At 42.0% G+C, this 17,565-nt stretch overlaps 1 protein-coding gene across 1 annotated transcript in view; it reads left to right on the top strand.

The window, feature by feature from the left end:
- The window catches only part of MRTFA (myocardin related transcription factor A), a 47,180-nt gene that overhangs the window by 7,574 nt on the left and 22,041 nt on the right, over positions 1-17,565 (top strand). The window contains exon 2 of the mRNA XM_010710671.3: positions 10,217-10,282. Coding sequence (XP_010708973.1) covers positions 10,217-10,282 — 66 coding nt within the window. The remainder of the gene's footprint in view (positions 1-10,216; positions 10,283-17,565) is intronic.

Genomic DNA, 17,565 nt, shown 5'->3' on the forward strand with positions numbered 1-17,565 from the left:
ATACAATGACCATAGCTGAAACTTGTAACTTTTTCACAAGTACAAACACAATGACAGTAGAATTTCTGTCTCTGACTGTAAAGAATGTGGCAGGCTGTTGCAGTAAAAACGTGGGGATCTTTATTCAAACCTCACTTTTACACAATCTAATAGTAATAGGACCAGGGGAAATGGTTGTAAACTAAAAGATTTAGGTTAGATATTAGGAAAATTTTTTTACTCAGAGAGTGGGAAGGCACCGGCTGCCCAGAGAAGCTGTGGGTGCCCCATCCTTGAAAGCACCCAAGGCCAGGTTGGATGGGGACCTGAGCTGCCTGATGTGGACTTGAGCTGCACGATGTGGTGAGTGAGGGCTGGAATTAGATGATCCTTAAGATCCCTTCCAACCTTGGCTGTTCTATGATTCTATGTCATGGCTGTGGCATATGTTCTTTGAGGAAACAGCAAATATGTTTCTTTCATAAGGAAGTGCAGTAGTTCCTTGTGTCATCCACCTGAATTTCTAGCTAAAAGAGGATGCTGTGATTTGGACAGTAGCTGGGGCAGGAATGCTAGGTGGATAGGGAATGCCCTGAGCTTGTATTTTGCATGCAGTATATATGCTGGGCAAACCCCCATTTGTTTCATGTCCTGTGAAGTAACTCTCAGCACAGTCAAACAGACTGAAGCCGGGAGAGGGATGCTAAAGCCAGCTAATTTAAAATTATAAGGACCCTCTTTCCAAGATCCCTTTTTAATCAGTTAATTACTTCTTCCAAAGAAATGCTAGTCTTCTGTTTGGATTTGCATACTTCGAAGTCCTTTTTTTTCTACCGCTTGTGAAAAAAAGCATTTGGTTTAATTTGCATTTGGTTTCCATAAAGCAAACCTCTTTAGGTGGATAAGAATTTGAAAATCTTAGAAATAAAGAATTGATTCCTCGGCTTGGTGGAAAACCCAATAATACAGCTCATATGTCTAAGGATCCTATCTTTTTGTACAGAAATTCTGTGATATCTTCACCAGGAGGTAGTTTTCTGTGAAGGGAGCTGAAAAATTCTATCTGTGTAGGGTGCCCTGAAGTAGAAGGAGGGCTGAATTTCTGAGCCAGTGCAGTCTTTGAGAAGTGTTTGGGGAGGGTTTGGCCTTGATGTGAGAGGCTGGTAGAGCACAGGAGCTCTGTGTGCAGTGGAAATTGAGTTGTAAAGGAAAAATGTTCTGTCGTGTCTCTTGTTGCAGAAAGAGGCATGGAAAGCTTTTCCTCATTAATTCTAATATGATAAACGTGCGTAATTAATTGTGCATTTTATGACTTGGCATTCTCTCAAGAATTGATTTTTCTTCTGTTTAATAGGAATGCGCAAATATGTATTGTCCCTTGAATGAAGGGTTTAAAACAATCTGAAAATTCTGTTGTTTCTAAATGGCACATTCTGTTACCTGTCTCCTGTATAATTTTTTTAGAAAAACAAACAAACAAACAAACAAACACTCTGATGTCTTGGCTTTAAGGGAAATAGGATTGTTGGAGCTCTTACTTCTTACAGGCAGAGATACCTCTGTTTCTAGAAGAATGAAATGAAAAAGGCACAAGTGTGTTTTCCCTAATGCAGCTTGCCTTTTGTTCTGTCTCTTTAGGAGACAGCTGTAGATCTGATTGTCAGGATATCTTTGTCCGTTCCTTCTTTTTCCTTCATTTGTCCTCATCTGCCACGTCACATTAAGTTATCTTGGAGAATTTCTTTCTAGGGTCTTCTTTGCAAGGTGGCTAAGGGCAATGTTGGTTCTTTCTTGTTTGTTGTTTCATGGAAACATATTAATCAGTATAGACTTGTGATTTGACTTCACGTGGCAAGTTGGGAAATTCTCTGTGAAGTCAGAATTTTCCCTCAGGGCTTCCCTTCCAGCTATAGATAGCAGCAATGGATATATAGATGGCATCAGCAAGCACTCATCACAGATAATAGGAGGTAGTTACATACTTACTGTCTCATGATACTGATGTGTCAATTTTAGTAGACCTTTCCACCTAGGTATTTTGTTACAGGTCATCCTGTTGGATCATGCATGGTAGCCAGATTCCATAGATAGGGATACGTGCCTGCCTAGTCACACTCTTGGTTTTCACCTAACCAGTATTTCTGGGACTAAATAATCTATAGGAATTGATACATTGCACAGAAGGAAGACCCACTTTTCCTGTTGATGAGCTTTTTGCACACTTTTGCATGTTGCATATTTCACTAAAAATGCCAGCTTCATTTGTCAAAGTCCTATTTTAACATTTTCAGTGAGTGCTGAAATGGGCTATTAGGTGTGGGCTATTGGAGTGGGCTTCTCTGTGTTAGATGGAAAGACTAACGTACTAACATATCTCATATGTACACTAATATGAAATATATCTATCCGACTCAAGATGCTAGTAAGAAAACAAAGCTTGCGTTGCATTAAAAAGCAATGAGTAAAATTTCATTAACCACTTCCAAATTTTATGGAATTGCAGGAATTTAAACAAACTAGGAAGGAAGAAGGTAAAGGCAAGTGCTGTAAAATCCACAGCAACTGTTGGTGTTTCATTTAAACCAACATAAAAGAAATGTGCAGAATTTGGTGTAACTTTTGGATTGCAGTAGTAATAAAGTTGTGCATCTATTCAGTGTCACATATGTGAGCAGTACCTGCGTAGTAAATGTGTATGTGAAATTGAAGACTGAGTTTGTAAACTTTTGAGTCTATGGACTGGTTCTTCCTTCTGTACCTGCACATTTCACCACTGTAGAACTGCAGTGCTGACTCAAGCCTTTGAGAAGCACCAAACAGGATTTGGTCCTTCCTTGAGGTTAGATCATGTTATGTCATTACACTTCTACCATGCTACTGCTTTTGTCTGTTTGGTAATGTTACCTGGTCACAAAACCAGAATTGCTGTGAATGATGACTTTGTCTTAAAATTTAGATTACTTTGATTTTGGCATTGTGTCGAATTTTATATGGAAGCCTCAAAAATGAGCTGGTAAGCTGGTTCTTCTGTGCTCAGTGGGGTGAGTAAGCTACCTTGTGGTAATGTGTGAGGATGGAGAGGATCCTTTTGCTTTTGATTGTGTATTTGCTTCTCATTCCATATTCTTTCGGGACCAGTTTCTTCTGGAGGTTGGGATCCTTGATTCTGCTACATTAGTGATATCAAAGAATCCATATTTGTGTAAGTGCACTAAAAGAGTTAATGCCTCGTGATGTGGACTCATTAAATGATAATACATGCAAGTATTTCCTCATACTTTAAAAACATTTGGAAAGATTATTCCTATTTCATATTTCTCTTCCAACAGCATCTTCCCAACAAAAAGCTTTCAAAGGGAGTATTGCCTTGTCACTGAATTTTGTTTCTAGCAGCCAGAGCCAGGCCTTTGGGCCACCACTGAGCAGGCAGCATCTCATCTGTCAGCGGGCCTCTGGGGACTGCATGTCTTGGTCGTGATTGTATACAATCCAATAACATTCTGAGCTGTAAAATCCTACAGAAACTTTGAAGAGAATGATTTTATCAAGAAACCATCTCTTCTTGTCCTGAGACTAAAAGCTGGTTTATTTTCTCTCTTCCTTCTCTTTGTGTTCTTAAATATCCAGCTGAGATGCCCAGACTCATGCCTTTTCTATACTTCTCAGCTGTTTTAAAAAGCTTTTTGAAGTGCTGAATGGAAAAAAACCTAGCACTGCATGACCCGCATTGCATCCCTGGATTGCTACTCACCCACCTACTGTGAAATATTCTGATGGTTGTAGGTTTGGAGGTGGAGGATCTGTTCTGTTTTTTTTTTGAGAATTGTATTCCTGTTCCCATATGTACAACGAGTTGTGCTCTCAAGAGAATAAGAAAAGGTGGTTGTGAGAAAGGTTTCAAGTCCTCTGTACTTGAAGTGCTATTGAAATGCCATTGAAGTTCAACCTCCTGGTTGGCCTTGTGTCAATGTGCATCTGTCCTTGAGCAAGCAGAGCTGGGTAAGGAGGTTGTCAACACTCATATATCACCCAAATTGTATGAGACACCTGCCCACCTAAGCATATTGCAGCTGGATGTGCTGATTGCTGCAGTGCTGCTAAGAAATCTGTTGTTCACATGACCTGCAGAAAGGATCCACTCGGATGCTGGTTTTGTATCCTGTTCAGGAGGTGTGGCACAGACCACCTCCTTGGCTGCTGTGAGATGGACCTCAGTCCTGCCTCGCATCAACAGGAGAGCACAGCATGAATAGAAATCAGTGAAGTATGCCTCTAGTGCAAAAAGTCCTTGTAGCAGTTTGGGAGACTAAACCAAATTCTTCATCTCGCCCTCCCAAACCAAATTTTCACCATAGTATGGTTGCTAAGGAAGAGATGAGGAAACTGCCTGCATTTTAATAGCAGCTGTTGTTGCTGCAGCGGAGAAAAGAGGTAGTGAAATGTGAGATAATCTCACATAGTAAAGAAATAAACTTCTTCTTAACTGTCCCTTTGCTCAGGCTCACTCCAAGCTGTTCTTGTAAATGCATCCAAATGAATCTAATCTCAGGGATGCTGTTGCAACACCAGTGGCTGCTTGCAGACTGAGGATCAGCTGTGCACTCTGCTGCTTCTCCTTCACCTCACAGAGGGACACAGATTTTTGGCAGCCCCTCGCCGTGGTAGCAAACTGCCATATAATCCCTGCAGTTTGGGTGTCATTTACAGTCTGCTTCACTTAAATGCTTCTCTGCTAACTGCACAGTCTGCTTAAATGCAAAGCCAGCGTGTGTTTCCCATCAGCAGTTAGTGGATTAAAACGCTGTTAGCCTGAGAAAATTGCCCTTAAAATGGGCCCCAAAGTTGGCTTTTCTTTGTTGGCACCCAGCTTTCTAGCAAATTCCGTGTCATGGGCTGCTGTAGTTGACTGCACAAAAGGCAGCTCTGAAAAAATTATCAACCTGAGCAATTTGAGAATTATTTTCAGAATTCATTTTGACCACTGTGTACTCACTCATTGGCACAGACTCGTAGAGCTGTCATCTTTTGTAGCTTCTTGTTGACACCACAGAGGAGCACCCTTTGCTGCCTCAGTCCAGAAGGGTTTTGCCATTGAAGGTGGCCATGTGCTGTTCTTGCTGGTGTCTAAGCTGGGATGTAATCTGGCTTCCCCTTGAAGCATGGAAGGGCTGATGCAAGTCACCCTCTGTGTTGTAAGCAGGCACAGCCAAAATAGTGCTGAGACCATTTGTGGTGCCGGGGGAAAGTTTTCTCCATACATCTCCTGCTGATTGAAATTGTCATAAACCAAATGTCCACTGAAACCAGGGGTTGATGTACTGCATATTCCACAGCTGCTGGTCAGATGTGACCATTTAATGCAGCAGAAGCTAGGAAAAAATTCTTGATGTAATTAGAATTGCTGCTGGTGGCTGAGGGATGGCTTGAATGGGGCTTTGCCTCTCAAAGCTGTGGTAACATGCTATCATATTGAAGTTAGTGTTACACAAATAGCTGCAATGGTTTTCCTCACTAGCTATCCCATGCTGTCAAACCCTTCTTGTACTTCTGTATATCGTAGTTGAGCTGTTTGCATCCCGGCTGTTTGGTGTGACAGCGTTACATGGCTTGTGTTCCTGCTGTCCTGGGAGTGGGGATGGTGCTGCAGCTCTGGGCTCTCACGTGGGCTGTGCAGAGGTGCTGAGAACTTACACGTAAAGCACTGTGACCCATAACGAGCCTTAAAGTGCATGGTTTGCTTTTCACTGCTTTGACTTACGCTTGCACTTTCCTCAGTTATGGTAATGAGGTTGGGCTAATTTCACTTGTTCTTTGCTAGTTTCTCTTTCCAATTCCAATCGCGTGACTTATTGATTGGGTTGCAAGGAGGAATTTTTACACAGGGCAAACTGCTATCACCGACTTTGAAAGTCAATCAGCGGTCTCCACCAGCAACCAGGCAACCAGCCAGCACGTGGCTCTGGTCTCTGTGAGCCCTTCTCACTCTGCTGCTGCACAGGGCTGCATACTCTGCCTGCCCTCCCCTTGCTTAGGCCACCTTCAGGGTCTGTGGGGTTTCCTTAGAAGAAAAGGTTGGCAGAAGTGGGGATACTGACTCTTGGGCCTCACAGCAGGCTCAGAGCCACACACCTCTCATTGTCAGGTCACAAGCAACCCGAAACACGGAATATTTTTTCAATTTGTTGTTGTAAATCTGTATGTGACATAGGCTTGAAGTATTTTTTTCTCGTAAGGAGTTGAGATGCAGAGGCTGTGGCCTAGTTTCAGCAGTCCTGTGCATGCTGTTGCACATGCAGTGTGCTTTAGAAGTTGAGGAGCTTTCAGGTAGGTACACCTAAGGGCAGGCACACTGTTGCAGATTTAGATGGCAAGCTGCAAAAAACAACATTACTCATCATAAATATTTGTTCTTACCGCTGCTTACTGCTGAGGCACCCTGGTACTATGGCTGGGTAAATGTCAGCGTGGGTGCAGTCTCTGTATGTTGCCACCGGCCATCAGCACACAATGCCCATGAGTTCAGTGTTCTGCAGTTCTATGGTAGGACAAGCAAAAAGCGGTCACAGCATGCTCTATTTCTTTAAAAGCTTTACTCAGTAGGTGGTGTTGCAGTGTTGTCTGTTACTACACACTCACAGGAGTGCTGCTTTTCCCTGCTTCTAAAAGGCTGCCAACTGCTCACTGTACCATCTTCGAGATGCTCTGGAACCATAGTCATAGATTCATTTGAGTTGCAAGGGACCCTTAAAGGTCATCTAGTCCCAAATTCCCTGCAGTGAACAGGGGCGTGTCTTAGTAATTCTCAAAGGGGTCCATTAGAGACCTAGAAGCCTTGTCCAAATTTAAGTGTGTTTCAAAACTTGTGAAATAGATCAGACATTCTCATTGTTTGGTGGGAGAATCAGACAAGGATGCAAAGCTTACAAAATGTTACATAGACACGAGTTTGATGAAAGAAATGAGTTATTTTCCAGCCAGCAGATATATGCGCTTCTTTATATGACCTGATTCATTCCTGACTTGGAAATTAGTATAAAGTTTTAACTGTGGAGTTAAAGGAAACAGAAGATGGTTGGTTTGTGATTGAAAGACTTTCACTCGGTCTGTCTTTGAGTAACTTTGTATTTCTCTGGTCATTCTAGACCCTTGGCTGAGCTCCACATGGAACAGCCTTGGATTGGTTCTTGGGACATCTGTTAATCTATATATAGGGTTCACACACTTGCACACGTAAACAGGTGATCTCCTAAATATACAAAATGGTGTTTGGAACTCCGAGTACTTATTTAAGCCAAATGAATTCAGAAGTGAACTGAATTAATCCTTTTTTTGCCTTCCTCCCAAAATAAACTGTATTGGGAAAAAAAGTGCGTTCTGTGCTGATTGTAAGTTCTGCTTAATGTGTATACGTATACATTCACTAATCCCAGGCATTGCCTAATAGCTATTAAAAATATCCAGAAAATGACCTTTTTCCTACTCTTTGGTTTGATCCTCTTGACAATTGCTACTTCTTGCTGTGAAGGGACGTGATGTTTAAAAATAATAGGTGCATAAAATGAGTAGAGAAAAAGGGTAGCAGATGGTAACTGATATAGAAGTAAGTTATATTTGGAAAATTCATAAGGGAAGCTGAAGTCAGGAAGGGATTTTTGAGCTGTTTGTGAAGTTTGTGTCTGTCTGACACTGATTTCTAATAGGTCTGGTAGTAGTAGGGAGGTTTCAGAGGAGTGAAAGAGAAGTAGAACCTTGCATTGCTAGTGAAAAAGTGAGAATGAGTAACCAGAGGGTGATCTAATATCAGTTCCAGGGAGAAAAAGCTATGGAAAATTTGATAATATAAATAAGAGCAGCGGTATAATCCTATTATGCAGCTTTTCCATTTTAGGAGAACAGGTCTGCTCAAGCACAATTTTGTTGTTTTGATACTGGAAATTTGGTTTCCAGGGCTGTTGCCTGGGTGTAACAGACTTGTGTAAGTTCTCTAACGTAGTGCAATATGTTTTAGTTTCTAAAAGTGTCTTTGAATATAATGATGTCGTGCTTAAGTGGTTTAAGAGCTGCCTGTAATCAAAGGAGGTAGAGTTTCTAGTTGGGATCAGCCCATCATGGCCTGGAAACAAGCACTGCTAAAGGTGTGGAAGGAACAAAGATTAGTGAAGGCGTAAATGATCTTAATGATAGGTTTAAAAAAAAATAAATTAGGACAAATGGGGACAGTTGGGTGAAATGTGCATAGCTACAGGTGTGTACACCAAGGAGTAGAAAATGCTGTCTGTATCTGAGTGGGAGAGCTCATCTCTGAATGTCCTTGCGCTGGGGAAAAGGTGAGTCAGCTGGGAGGTAAGTGGTGGAGATAGCTGGCACAGTGAGGAAGGCAGGGGGTCCCACCAAATAAATAGCCAAGTGGCAAAACCAGCTGACAAATACACTGCTAGATATGTAAGTGGGAAGAAATGAGTAATGCTGAGCTTATCTGAACTTAAAGCTGGGGTGGTGGATGCTACAGGTCAGTGCTTAGCTGGTGTACATTTAGCAAGATGTGCAAGTTTAGGGTATAGAAACGAGCCCCCTAGATGCCTTACGAGTGGAAAAAATGTCGCATTGTGAGAGTTACCTGGCAGGGCTGAGACTGCTCGCACGAGGATGAGGTCTCGCCTCCTCTTTGTATTAGTGCTAGCAACAACCCAGCAGGAGCACTCCTGAACCCCCTGAGAAATCCTTTGGCTTAATTAAGAGGAGAGAGGTGGCTTGGTTGTACACGGTATGCGGAAGTGCTTTCAGATGTAGGAATTACATTCACATAGTTGTAAACTTCAAAAAAAAGAAAAAGAAAAAAGGAAAAAAAGAATGTCGAGAGCCAATGGAAGCTGGAGCTAGGCAAGTTCGGCCTAGCTGAGGTGAGGATGATTTGCTGCTATGCAAGCAACCACAGAAGTGATGGGGTTTTCATTTTTTGTCAACTTCACATGAAGACCAGATGCCCTATTGGAAGGTGTAGCTCAGTTTAATGCAAAGGGCAGACAGAACATAAACAGGTAAAATGGGCTGATACATGCAAGTAGGTGAAGTGCCATCTTCTGCTTAAGCTTTTTGATCTCTGCTTCAGGGTGTGTGCAGTATAAATTTGGGTGTAGTGTAGGAAATGAATGTACTGGACCAACAGAATACTTAAGAAAGGAAGTATAAGGGTTGTAGAGCAGTTTTGTTCTCTGGTGATTCTGCTGCATTTGTGTGGACTTCTCTTATGTGGACTATACAACGTGAACTTGACAGAGAAATTGAAGTTTAAACAAGGAAGATGCCATGCTATTCATACTGGTTTATCTTGAGTGTGCTTAGGAGCTTGGGCTTGACTGCAGATGAGATTCAGTGTCTGTTCTCTCAGGATGTCCTAAATTGGTGCGTGTGTGCGTGTGTGTTTCTTTGCTTTTACAAGATACCTTTTGTATGGAAGTTGCCTTTGAATATTTGTAAGGACAACTTCAACAATTTTGCTTTTATTATATAGTTTAAATGGAAACTACTGTTAAAGTCTAGCTGCTGAAATTATGAGTGGTCATTTGCATTTGAAAAAAAAAAAAAAGATAATTGCATTGTATACAGGTAATGCATATATTCTGTTGCACTCCAGTAAGTAGAAGACATTCTAGTGATAAGGGATTCCTTCTGCTGTGGGATAAGGACACTTGTAGAGGTAGCCATGATATTTCATTTTCATGAGATGTTTTTGAAGGTGAAAGAATTTCTCAGTTGAGGAAGGAAATTGGTCCTGTAATTTAGAGAACCTAATGACCCATAATTTTCTCTGATCAATTTAATCTGCACAAAGTAATTTGGGTTTTTAGGAGTCATTAGCAGTTGGAGTGTCACTCTGGTTTTATTGGAGTACCGTCAGAGAGCGTTCTTCTCTTTGTTTTTTAATATTAATGGTTTGTAAGACCTTGATGCTCTAGAAAGAATTGAGAAACAGCCCTGGCTGTGCACATTTTTATCACCCTGCCAAGACCCTTTGCAACTTCCTCCCCTCGTTACCCACAGCAGAACACGGAAACCTCGATGCTTGCAGCCACTTCTGCAATTGCAGCGGTGCAGGGCAGTGCGGCGGGAGGGGGTCTGCTTGTTCTGCTGCTCGCTGAAACATCCGAAGAAGAAAACGATGCATTTGAAAATGTGTTCTCAATTGCTTCTCACACTGATGGTTTTCCTTCTCTTCCCTGTCTCTGCTGTTGTGCAGTGCTGCAGTTGAAGCTCCAGCAGCGACGCACACGGGAGGAGCTGGTGAGCCAAGGGATCATGCCGCGTAAGTATCACTTCAGCTCTTTCTCTTGATGTTTTTGTGCTTGTTTTTGAGCTGAGACTGGTTTCATGTACGATTTGAAAGATCTAATTGTCCATTTCTGGGTGAACAACGTATACAAGAGCCCCACCCAGTTCCACCCAACTTTGTCCTTGGTTGGTACTCTAGGTAGGGGGCCTCTTTTGATACCGAGGAGCAGAGTAATGGCTTCAAGTGTAACCATACCCCAGAAGAACATTTGTGTTTGATTGTAGCGGAGACAAGTCTCCTGGAGACCATACTGTTAGAAGTGTCATATATTCTTGACGCATGCTGATAATCGCTCTTCTAACAGGCTTCCTGCCTTTGCAGTTTCTGTTCTTGTTTGTCAGCTCCTCAGACCTCTGAGGCAGCTGTAGCTTTGTATGTTCATATTCCATAAACGTGGTCCAAACTGGCAGTGTGTATAAGGTGTTAACCCAGAAGGAGGCATGTTTTATGACTGTAGCTAGAAAACAAGGCCAGCAAGGGACCTATAGTCATCAGCTAGTTCCCTTCCTGCAACGGAAGGCAAAATCTGCAGAGCCAGAGAACTTCAGTATACTTGTCTGGGTGGATGCACAGGATGTCCCTTGAGTGAAATAAATTCACTGTCAGGTGGAGAAAAAAATACTTTTGTTTTGCTCCCTGCCCTGTCCCACGTGCATTGGTGCCTAAATGGTATGTAGGTAACAACTTGAAGCAAGACCAAAGAGCAAGTGTTTAGAGTTCTGCTCAGTTTCACTTCACAGCTTTAGTAGAAGGCAGTGGCTCAGGTAAATGTTTTCTTCTTTCAGAAGTTTATCCTCTTCCCCATTTCACACACCTTGAGGACAATATACTAAAGAATTTCTCATTACTTCTATTTCTGGGGAGCATGCTGTAATACGACACAGCAGTGTGACTCAGACTTTGGTAAAGCCATAAGGTTAGGCTGTCAGCTCTCTCTCTGAATGAAGACAACCTGTCAGCACCACTCTGTCAGCTGAAGCAGCTCACTGGGAGGTAGTGACATGCTCAAGATGTTTCTTGGCTCCCTGTTTAAAATTGTTACCAAATTAAATAGGAAAGATTGTCCTGTCTGGATATAGTTCATCACGCCTATCTTCTTATTTTTACCTGGATAATTCATACATGCGCTTCTACAGAACGCACTTGGTTTTGGAAGAAAAACTCATGTCCTGGTGGCTGTGTGATTTGTTAATGCTTCCCAGAAGAAAGTACTCCTAAATGTTCTTGACTTCTTTGTGGTCTTCTGCTTTAGGTGGATTGTATGCAAATACATATTAGGTTTTGTTCAGTACTGGCTTTCTTCAAGGTGTTGCTGACCAAACTTGTGATTCCTGAGAGGGGTCTGTTTTACAGGCCCTTTGAAAATGAGGCTCTTTCAAGTAGTTCAAGTAAGGCACCCAGAGTAATTAGTTAGTCTTAAATTTGCTTAAAATACAGCCTAAATAACAAGTCTTTGCAGACTTGTACCCTTCATTTCTTCAGTCTTGTACGTGTGAATTTTATGACAGACCAAAGAAGAACGCCCAATGAAGTATCATTGTGAAAATATTGGCACCACATAAAAAGGTTCTTTCTGCAGTTAAGAGAAAAAGTTGTAGCAGATCTGTTCTAAACATGATTTGAAAGTGTTTCCCTCCAAGCCATGCTGTCATTTATCCATACCCGCCAACTGGGAATAACCACATGTAGAGAAATGTTTAAAACATTCTTCATGTAGGCCATTTTAATGAGAAGATCAATGTGAGACAAATTGTGATCCTTAAAGCAAAGTCCAGTTTTTAACCTGGGAAGTACAGGAGATGACTAAGGACCATGTTCCTGCTGAGGGCATCTCAGATTTACGACAGCTTTGCTCCTACTTTCAGCAGTTTAGAACACTCTTTACTTACCACTCACAATGTACTGGTATCCTGAGTTCTATCATATCCTTACCCTGCGCACTCTGTCTGTGAAAGCATTTAGAAACTTTACTGTGTTCCCGTCATCTGCTACAAAGCATGGCTGTACTAAACCCTGACCCTCTCTCTTGAGTTCATTACTCAGAAAACCAGCCCTGCGCAGCCCTCTCTCATGGTTTAACAAAATTGAAACATGGAATCCAGAGGATGGTGTGGTGCTGAATGAAATGAGCCAGCACGCTCCCTCCACAGGAAATGCTGGCTGGCTTCTATCTTCTTGTTTCCATTTGAAGAGCCTTTACACTCTTGAAAGAGTTTTGGCAGTTGTGATTGGATTGTATCTCCATTAGCCTTACAGCTTTGGTTGGAAAGGGGCTTCTGAAGTCAAACTCCTGATTGAACCTGCCTGCTGTACCTCGCTGTGCACCACAGAAAGGTCCCAGAGTTTGAGAGTTGTGTTACATTGAGATGAATCTGAATTGAAGGATATTCTGCCTGTGCCTAGCACTCATTCGGTCCATTGGAACAGACTAGAGCTCGTCTGGCACAACACCTACTGTTTTACTATCACATATAGATAGGGATGTCAGTTGATCAACATCAGCTGTTTTTCTTGGCAAATTTGTATGTTTTTTATGCTATCCTAGGTGTTCGTTAAGATTTAGCATTTAATACAATTCAGTTCCTGGATCCTGCCACCAAGCAGACCTGCAGAAGTCTATGAAACAAATACGGTACCTGATACTTCTGGTTCTCCTGAATGAAGTACAAATCTTACGTGGTGTTTGAATTCAGCATGTGAATTGTAAACAAGGATTTGTATTTTCAGGCTTCCTTCCACAGAGGGCTGTTGGCCTCTGAGTGGGAGAACACATTTTGTGAAACAGTTGATGCTCAAAGTAAAGAGCCAGGCAGAGTCACACCGCTCCTGCTTTGCTTGTTCAGAACAAAGCTGGCAGTTGCTTACTTTTCCCCATGCGGAATTCTGTTTATATGGTAGAAAGGCAAATGTATCAACATTTTTTTACCAAGTACACTTAATCTCGCTTGAGTAGCCTTTCCAGCCCACCAACCACACAGCAGGGCTATGCTTCACTAAAGAATTAGTGTAATGTAGTTAGAAGTAAAACATTTATAAGCAGTGACAGAAGATTCAAAATAATCGAGTTTAATGCTTCATTAATTCCTGTTACTCTTCTGTTTTCACTTTACATAACCTTTTACTAGCAGTGGGACTCATTAGTTGAAGATTAAAATTGAATATTGCCCAGAGGAAGGAATTGATAACTAAGTCTTCATCTGCATCTGATGTAGCTGTGATCTGAGCTAGGACTGTGCCTTGAAACAAGGAGAGTTTTTTACACTTATTCAGGTTTTGGCCTGTTTTCTGATGGTGACAACAGACAAGCTCTTTTGACTATTTGCTTTTTTTTTTTTTCCTTTTTGTAAATATGCAGAAGTGATTTTCATCTTATTCTCTTAAAATGCAAACTAAACAAAAACCGCTGGTTGTGCTCAGCTTTGCACTCTGTTATGTTGCAGAACAGTCAGATGTTGTCCATTTTTACAGTGTTGAATTTAAAGTTTACAGCTATCATAAGTATTTCTTGTGAGAACCAAATCTTCAGTTTTTTGCTCTCACAAAGAATGTTTAACACAGCACCTAAGATACATCTGAGTAGGAAGACATGTGGGAAGTGTCTTCAACTAAAACAGCAAAACAATTGAAGAGGAAAGGCATTTGGCCAGTGTAGCAATACTCTGCTTTGCAAAACATGTGCTTTTTCTGTTTGTTTTTTCTTTCTGTTTTAAAGCTTTGCATACCCCTTGCTTGATCGATTGGGATTGTGGTCTTTGGCTTCTGCCTGCAGACATGAAATAGAGCCAAGCGGGGAATGTCATCATGCAGCACAGTCCTGCCCCAGAGCTGCTCTTTTGACCCTTAGATTCACCTAAACAGATGAAGCAGAAGTAGAAAAGTGTTTCTGGGAATGTGCTGTGTGTTGCTCCGTAACACTGCTTTGTGACTATCTGCAAGGTGCCTCAGGCACTTAGAAAAGGGCATTGTGTGAGCTAGAGGCTAGGAGGAGAACTTCGAGGAGCTTCCCTTTTGCCTCAGTGTACTTGGTGCTCACCAGTTTTTGTGCCTGCATCCAAGTACTCTAGTAGTATGTGTGGGTTCTGGGATGCCATGTATGAGGAGTATATGACTGGATGCAGAAGGCAGGTTAAAAGGAGAAAACAATGCTGTCCTCTCCAGCATACTACTCAGCTCAAGTCCTTGTTAGCTTACTAATTCCTGCTAGCAATTTTGAGTTTTCATCCCATGAGCCCTCTTCTATATCTACTAGATGCAGTATCGGCTTGTAATGTTTTGTCTTCTCTTGCCATGCCAACTGTTCAGTGTAAATCACTTCTTAATTGAAAGCAGAGCCTCCCTGATTCTGCATGGTTAGAAGGTAGCAGTTGGAATAGAATCCAGGAAGGATGGAGTCAGTATTGTCTTTCTGACTGTTTGTACAGGCTTCAGCCCTGAAGTGTTTCTGTGCTATAGGTGTGCAACACTCAGGGACAGCTTTCTACTTGGACTTGTTGTCTGTCAGTTACTGAGTGTATGCTGGTACATGAGATGTGGGCATCCTGCGCTGCTGGGTTTCAGACTCTCCTGAGGAGGAAATGCTTCAAATCTGGGCCTCATCACCCTCTGAATAAAGTTTTTCTCTCTCTCTAACGTCTAACCTAAATCTCCCCTCTTTTAGTTTAGAACCATTCCCCCTTGTTGTATTACAGCCTATGTAAAAAGTCATTCCCCTCCTGCTTAGACTCCCCTCAAGTACTGGAAGGCCGCAATGAGGTCTCTCCAGAGGGGAGCTGAGGGAACGAATCCTTTATGGATATTGTCAAATTCTGATTCCTGTTATAGACAGTAGCCGTGGTAGAACGTAAATAGAACGTAACTAGAATGTTGTCAAAACAAAAGACTTCCCCTGCCAGCTTTTAAAATGTTTTACCAGTTTTACTTGTTGAAGAGGAGCATCTATTGGTGTAAATTGAGGAAAGCAAAGGTAGCAAGCTGTTAGAACACATACAGTTATCTAAAAGTGCTGTGTTTTTCACAACAGGAAATGTTCTGCTGTTACATGGATGACTTCAGGTGCAATTCTTAATGCCTCTGCAGTATTTCATCTCCATAACGGCTGTGATAGACGATGAGCTGCTGTGCCTGGTCAGGGTTTTACTGATTCAGAAGTGTTGCCGTGTGGCCCTGCAGTGGCCATTTCAGGATTGCTGTGTGTTCTATTTGAATTGCAGATAAACCGATTGCTTTAATCTCCTGAATGTGCCCTTCCTGCTTTGTGTTGTCTGTGCTGTGTATTAGCTCCAACATTCTCCTGCTGCTTTACACTTCAGGACTTAGAAGTGATATTCCTTGTATTTTTTGGAAGTCTATTTAGAGTAACAACACAAAGTTATACTTGCCTACCACCCCGTATCAGCTGTTCTGCCCACCAATGCTGCTTCTGTCTCCTGTCTTTTTTCCATAAAACATGCTGAAGTTGTACTTTCACGTAGGATAAGAAGTTCAAAGCAGACATATGGACTGTATCATCGCTCCCAGACTTTTAAAATAAAACATCCAAACCCATCAAGCCTTGAAGATATAAAAATAAAAACTTTTTAAAGTACTTCTCTTCATCTCCGAAGCCTTGCATTTCCTGGTTCACTATGTATAGAATTAAATCTCAAGTACAGAGGCCAGTGAGACTTTTGCAGTGCTAGATGCCGTGCTCTGAGAGCAGGACTGGAACACCAAGAAGGTATCGTAAACTAAACACTGCTGTGAGGACACATCCAGCTGGATTTCTGTTAGTGCCATGTCACACAGAAATCTGTAACTGTGGTTTCATTTTCACTTGATCATCATCCCACCGCGTGTCTCCCAGGAATGCTTTGCTGCTTCACTGACTTGGATCTCTTGAAGCCCAGTTTCAAAGCCTTGAGGCTTTGTTGAAAGAAGGGAGCCTGTATGGTTAAGCAGAGAACTTTCTTGCAGGAGACCTAATAACTGCACCTGCTCTGTTTGTTTTTTGATAGCTGCATGTGTTTGTTTTCCCTGTGTTTGTATCATCTGATTCATTAGAGTTAGGAAAGTTCATTTTGTGAGCAATGGAAATGTGCTGTCTGACCTTCTGAAGCTCCAGAGAGAAAAGTCTGTTCTGAGGGTTTTGACAGGCTGCATTTTTCCCAGCTCCCTGCAACAATCAAGTATTAAACTCTACTGGTTGTTTGCTAAGATGCTTAATAATTCAGGGAAGTAAAACTTGGTATGTCATGCAATTCTTTCTCCTTCATTTTCCCACTGTCTTTTTGGGTTAGTTCATTCTTGTTAGCTGGGAATGATTTCCCCTTTTTCTTCTCATTCCCCCACATCTCTGCCAGCCTTGGCACTCTGTAATGATATCAGAAGAGTTTGCAAAGGGACGGTTGCCCAGCCAAGAAGCAGGCATTAGGCCAGGTCTAGGAATGGATGAATCAAAGGGTTCCCATTTCCTCTTCAGTTTGGACACAGAATAATAACTGTATTGAAGCTTTCCATTCTTCTTTTTATTTTCCAATTAAATATTTCAGTAATGCCTTTTGAATGCAAAGAGTTAATGGGGATGCGGAGGGTGATCTGTACATTATCAGTGTTTGCTGTGCATCTTCTTTGACATGAAGCTGTAGCAAGTCACCCAGAGATCTGATAACTGTTACCATGGGTGACAGTTTCCACTTTGCTCCTGGAGAGGATAAAGTCTCTGAGAAATGACGCGTCTCTGTTAAGAGTTCAAATTAACTCATATTTGGACCTTGACAATTTGTTGGGCTTTCTCTGAATTCTTTCACATTGGCTTTGACAAACAGGCTCTTTTTTCGCTGTTACAGCTAACACAAGTCTTATCCTTCTGCTGTGTCTTAAAGGAGTGGTGGCTTTTCTGAGCAAACCAAGTGCATCACAAGTGTTGGTGCAGGAGATGGTGTGACACTACAAGGTAGGACTTCTTCACCTCACCTTCCCGGCACATGGCCTTTCTCCCCCTGCCATGTCTCTAGCAGCTGAAATACCTCAGCCCCCCTGAAGCCATAGCTCTGTAACTGTGATGCCAGGCTTTGGCAGTGCTGGCAACAGTAATGATGTGGGAAGGAACCCTTATCCAGCCCCTGTTCACTCTGGGACCAGAAATGCTCACAGCTGGTAATGACAGTGATACTGTTATCAAAGGATGTTAGTAAAGAGCAAAGCTGCTTTTCTGTGCATGCCAGAGATGTGTTTCTTACCTTCCTAAAAATATTTGGATTTTTTTTTTGTTTTTTTTT

This window comes from Meleagris gallopavo, chromosome 1 (genome assembly GCF_000146605.3).
Source record: "Meleagris gallopavo isolate NT-WF06-2002-E0010 breed Aviagen turkey brand Nicholas breeding stock chromosome 1, Turkey_5.1, whole genome shotgun sequence".
In the NCBI taxonomy this organism is placed as follows: domain Eukaryota; kingdom Metazoa; phylum Chordata; class Aves; order Galliformes; family Phasianidae; genus Meleagris; species Meleagris gallopavo.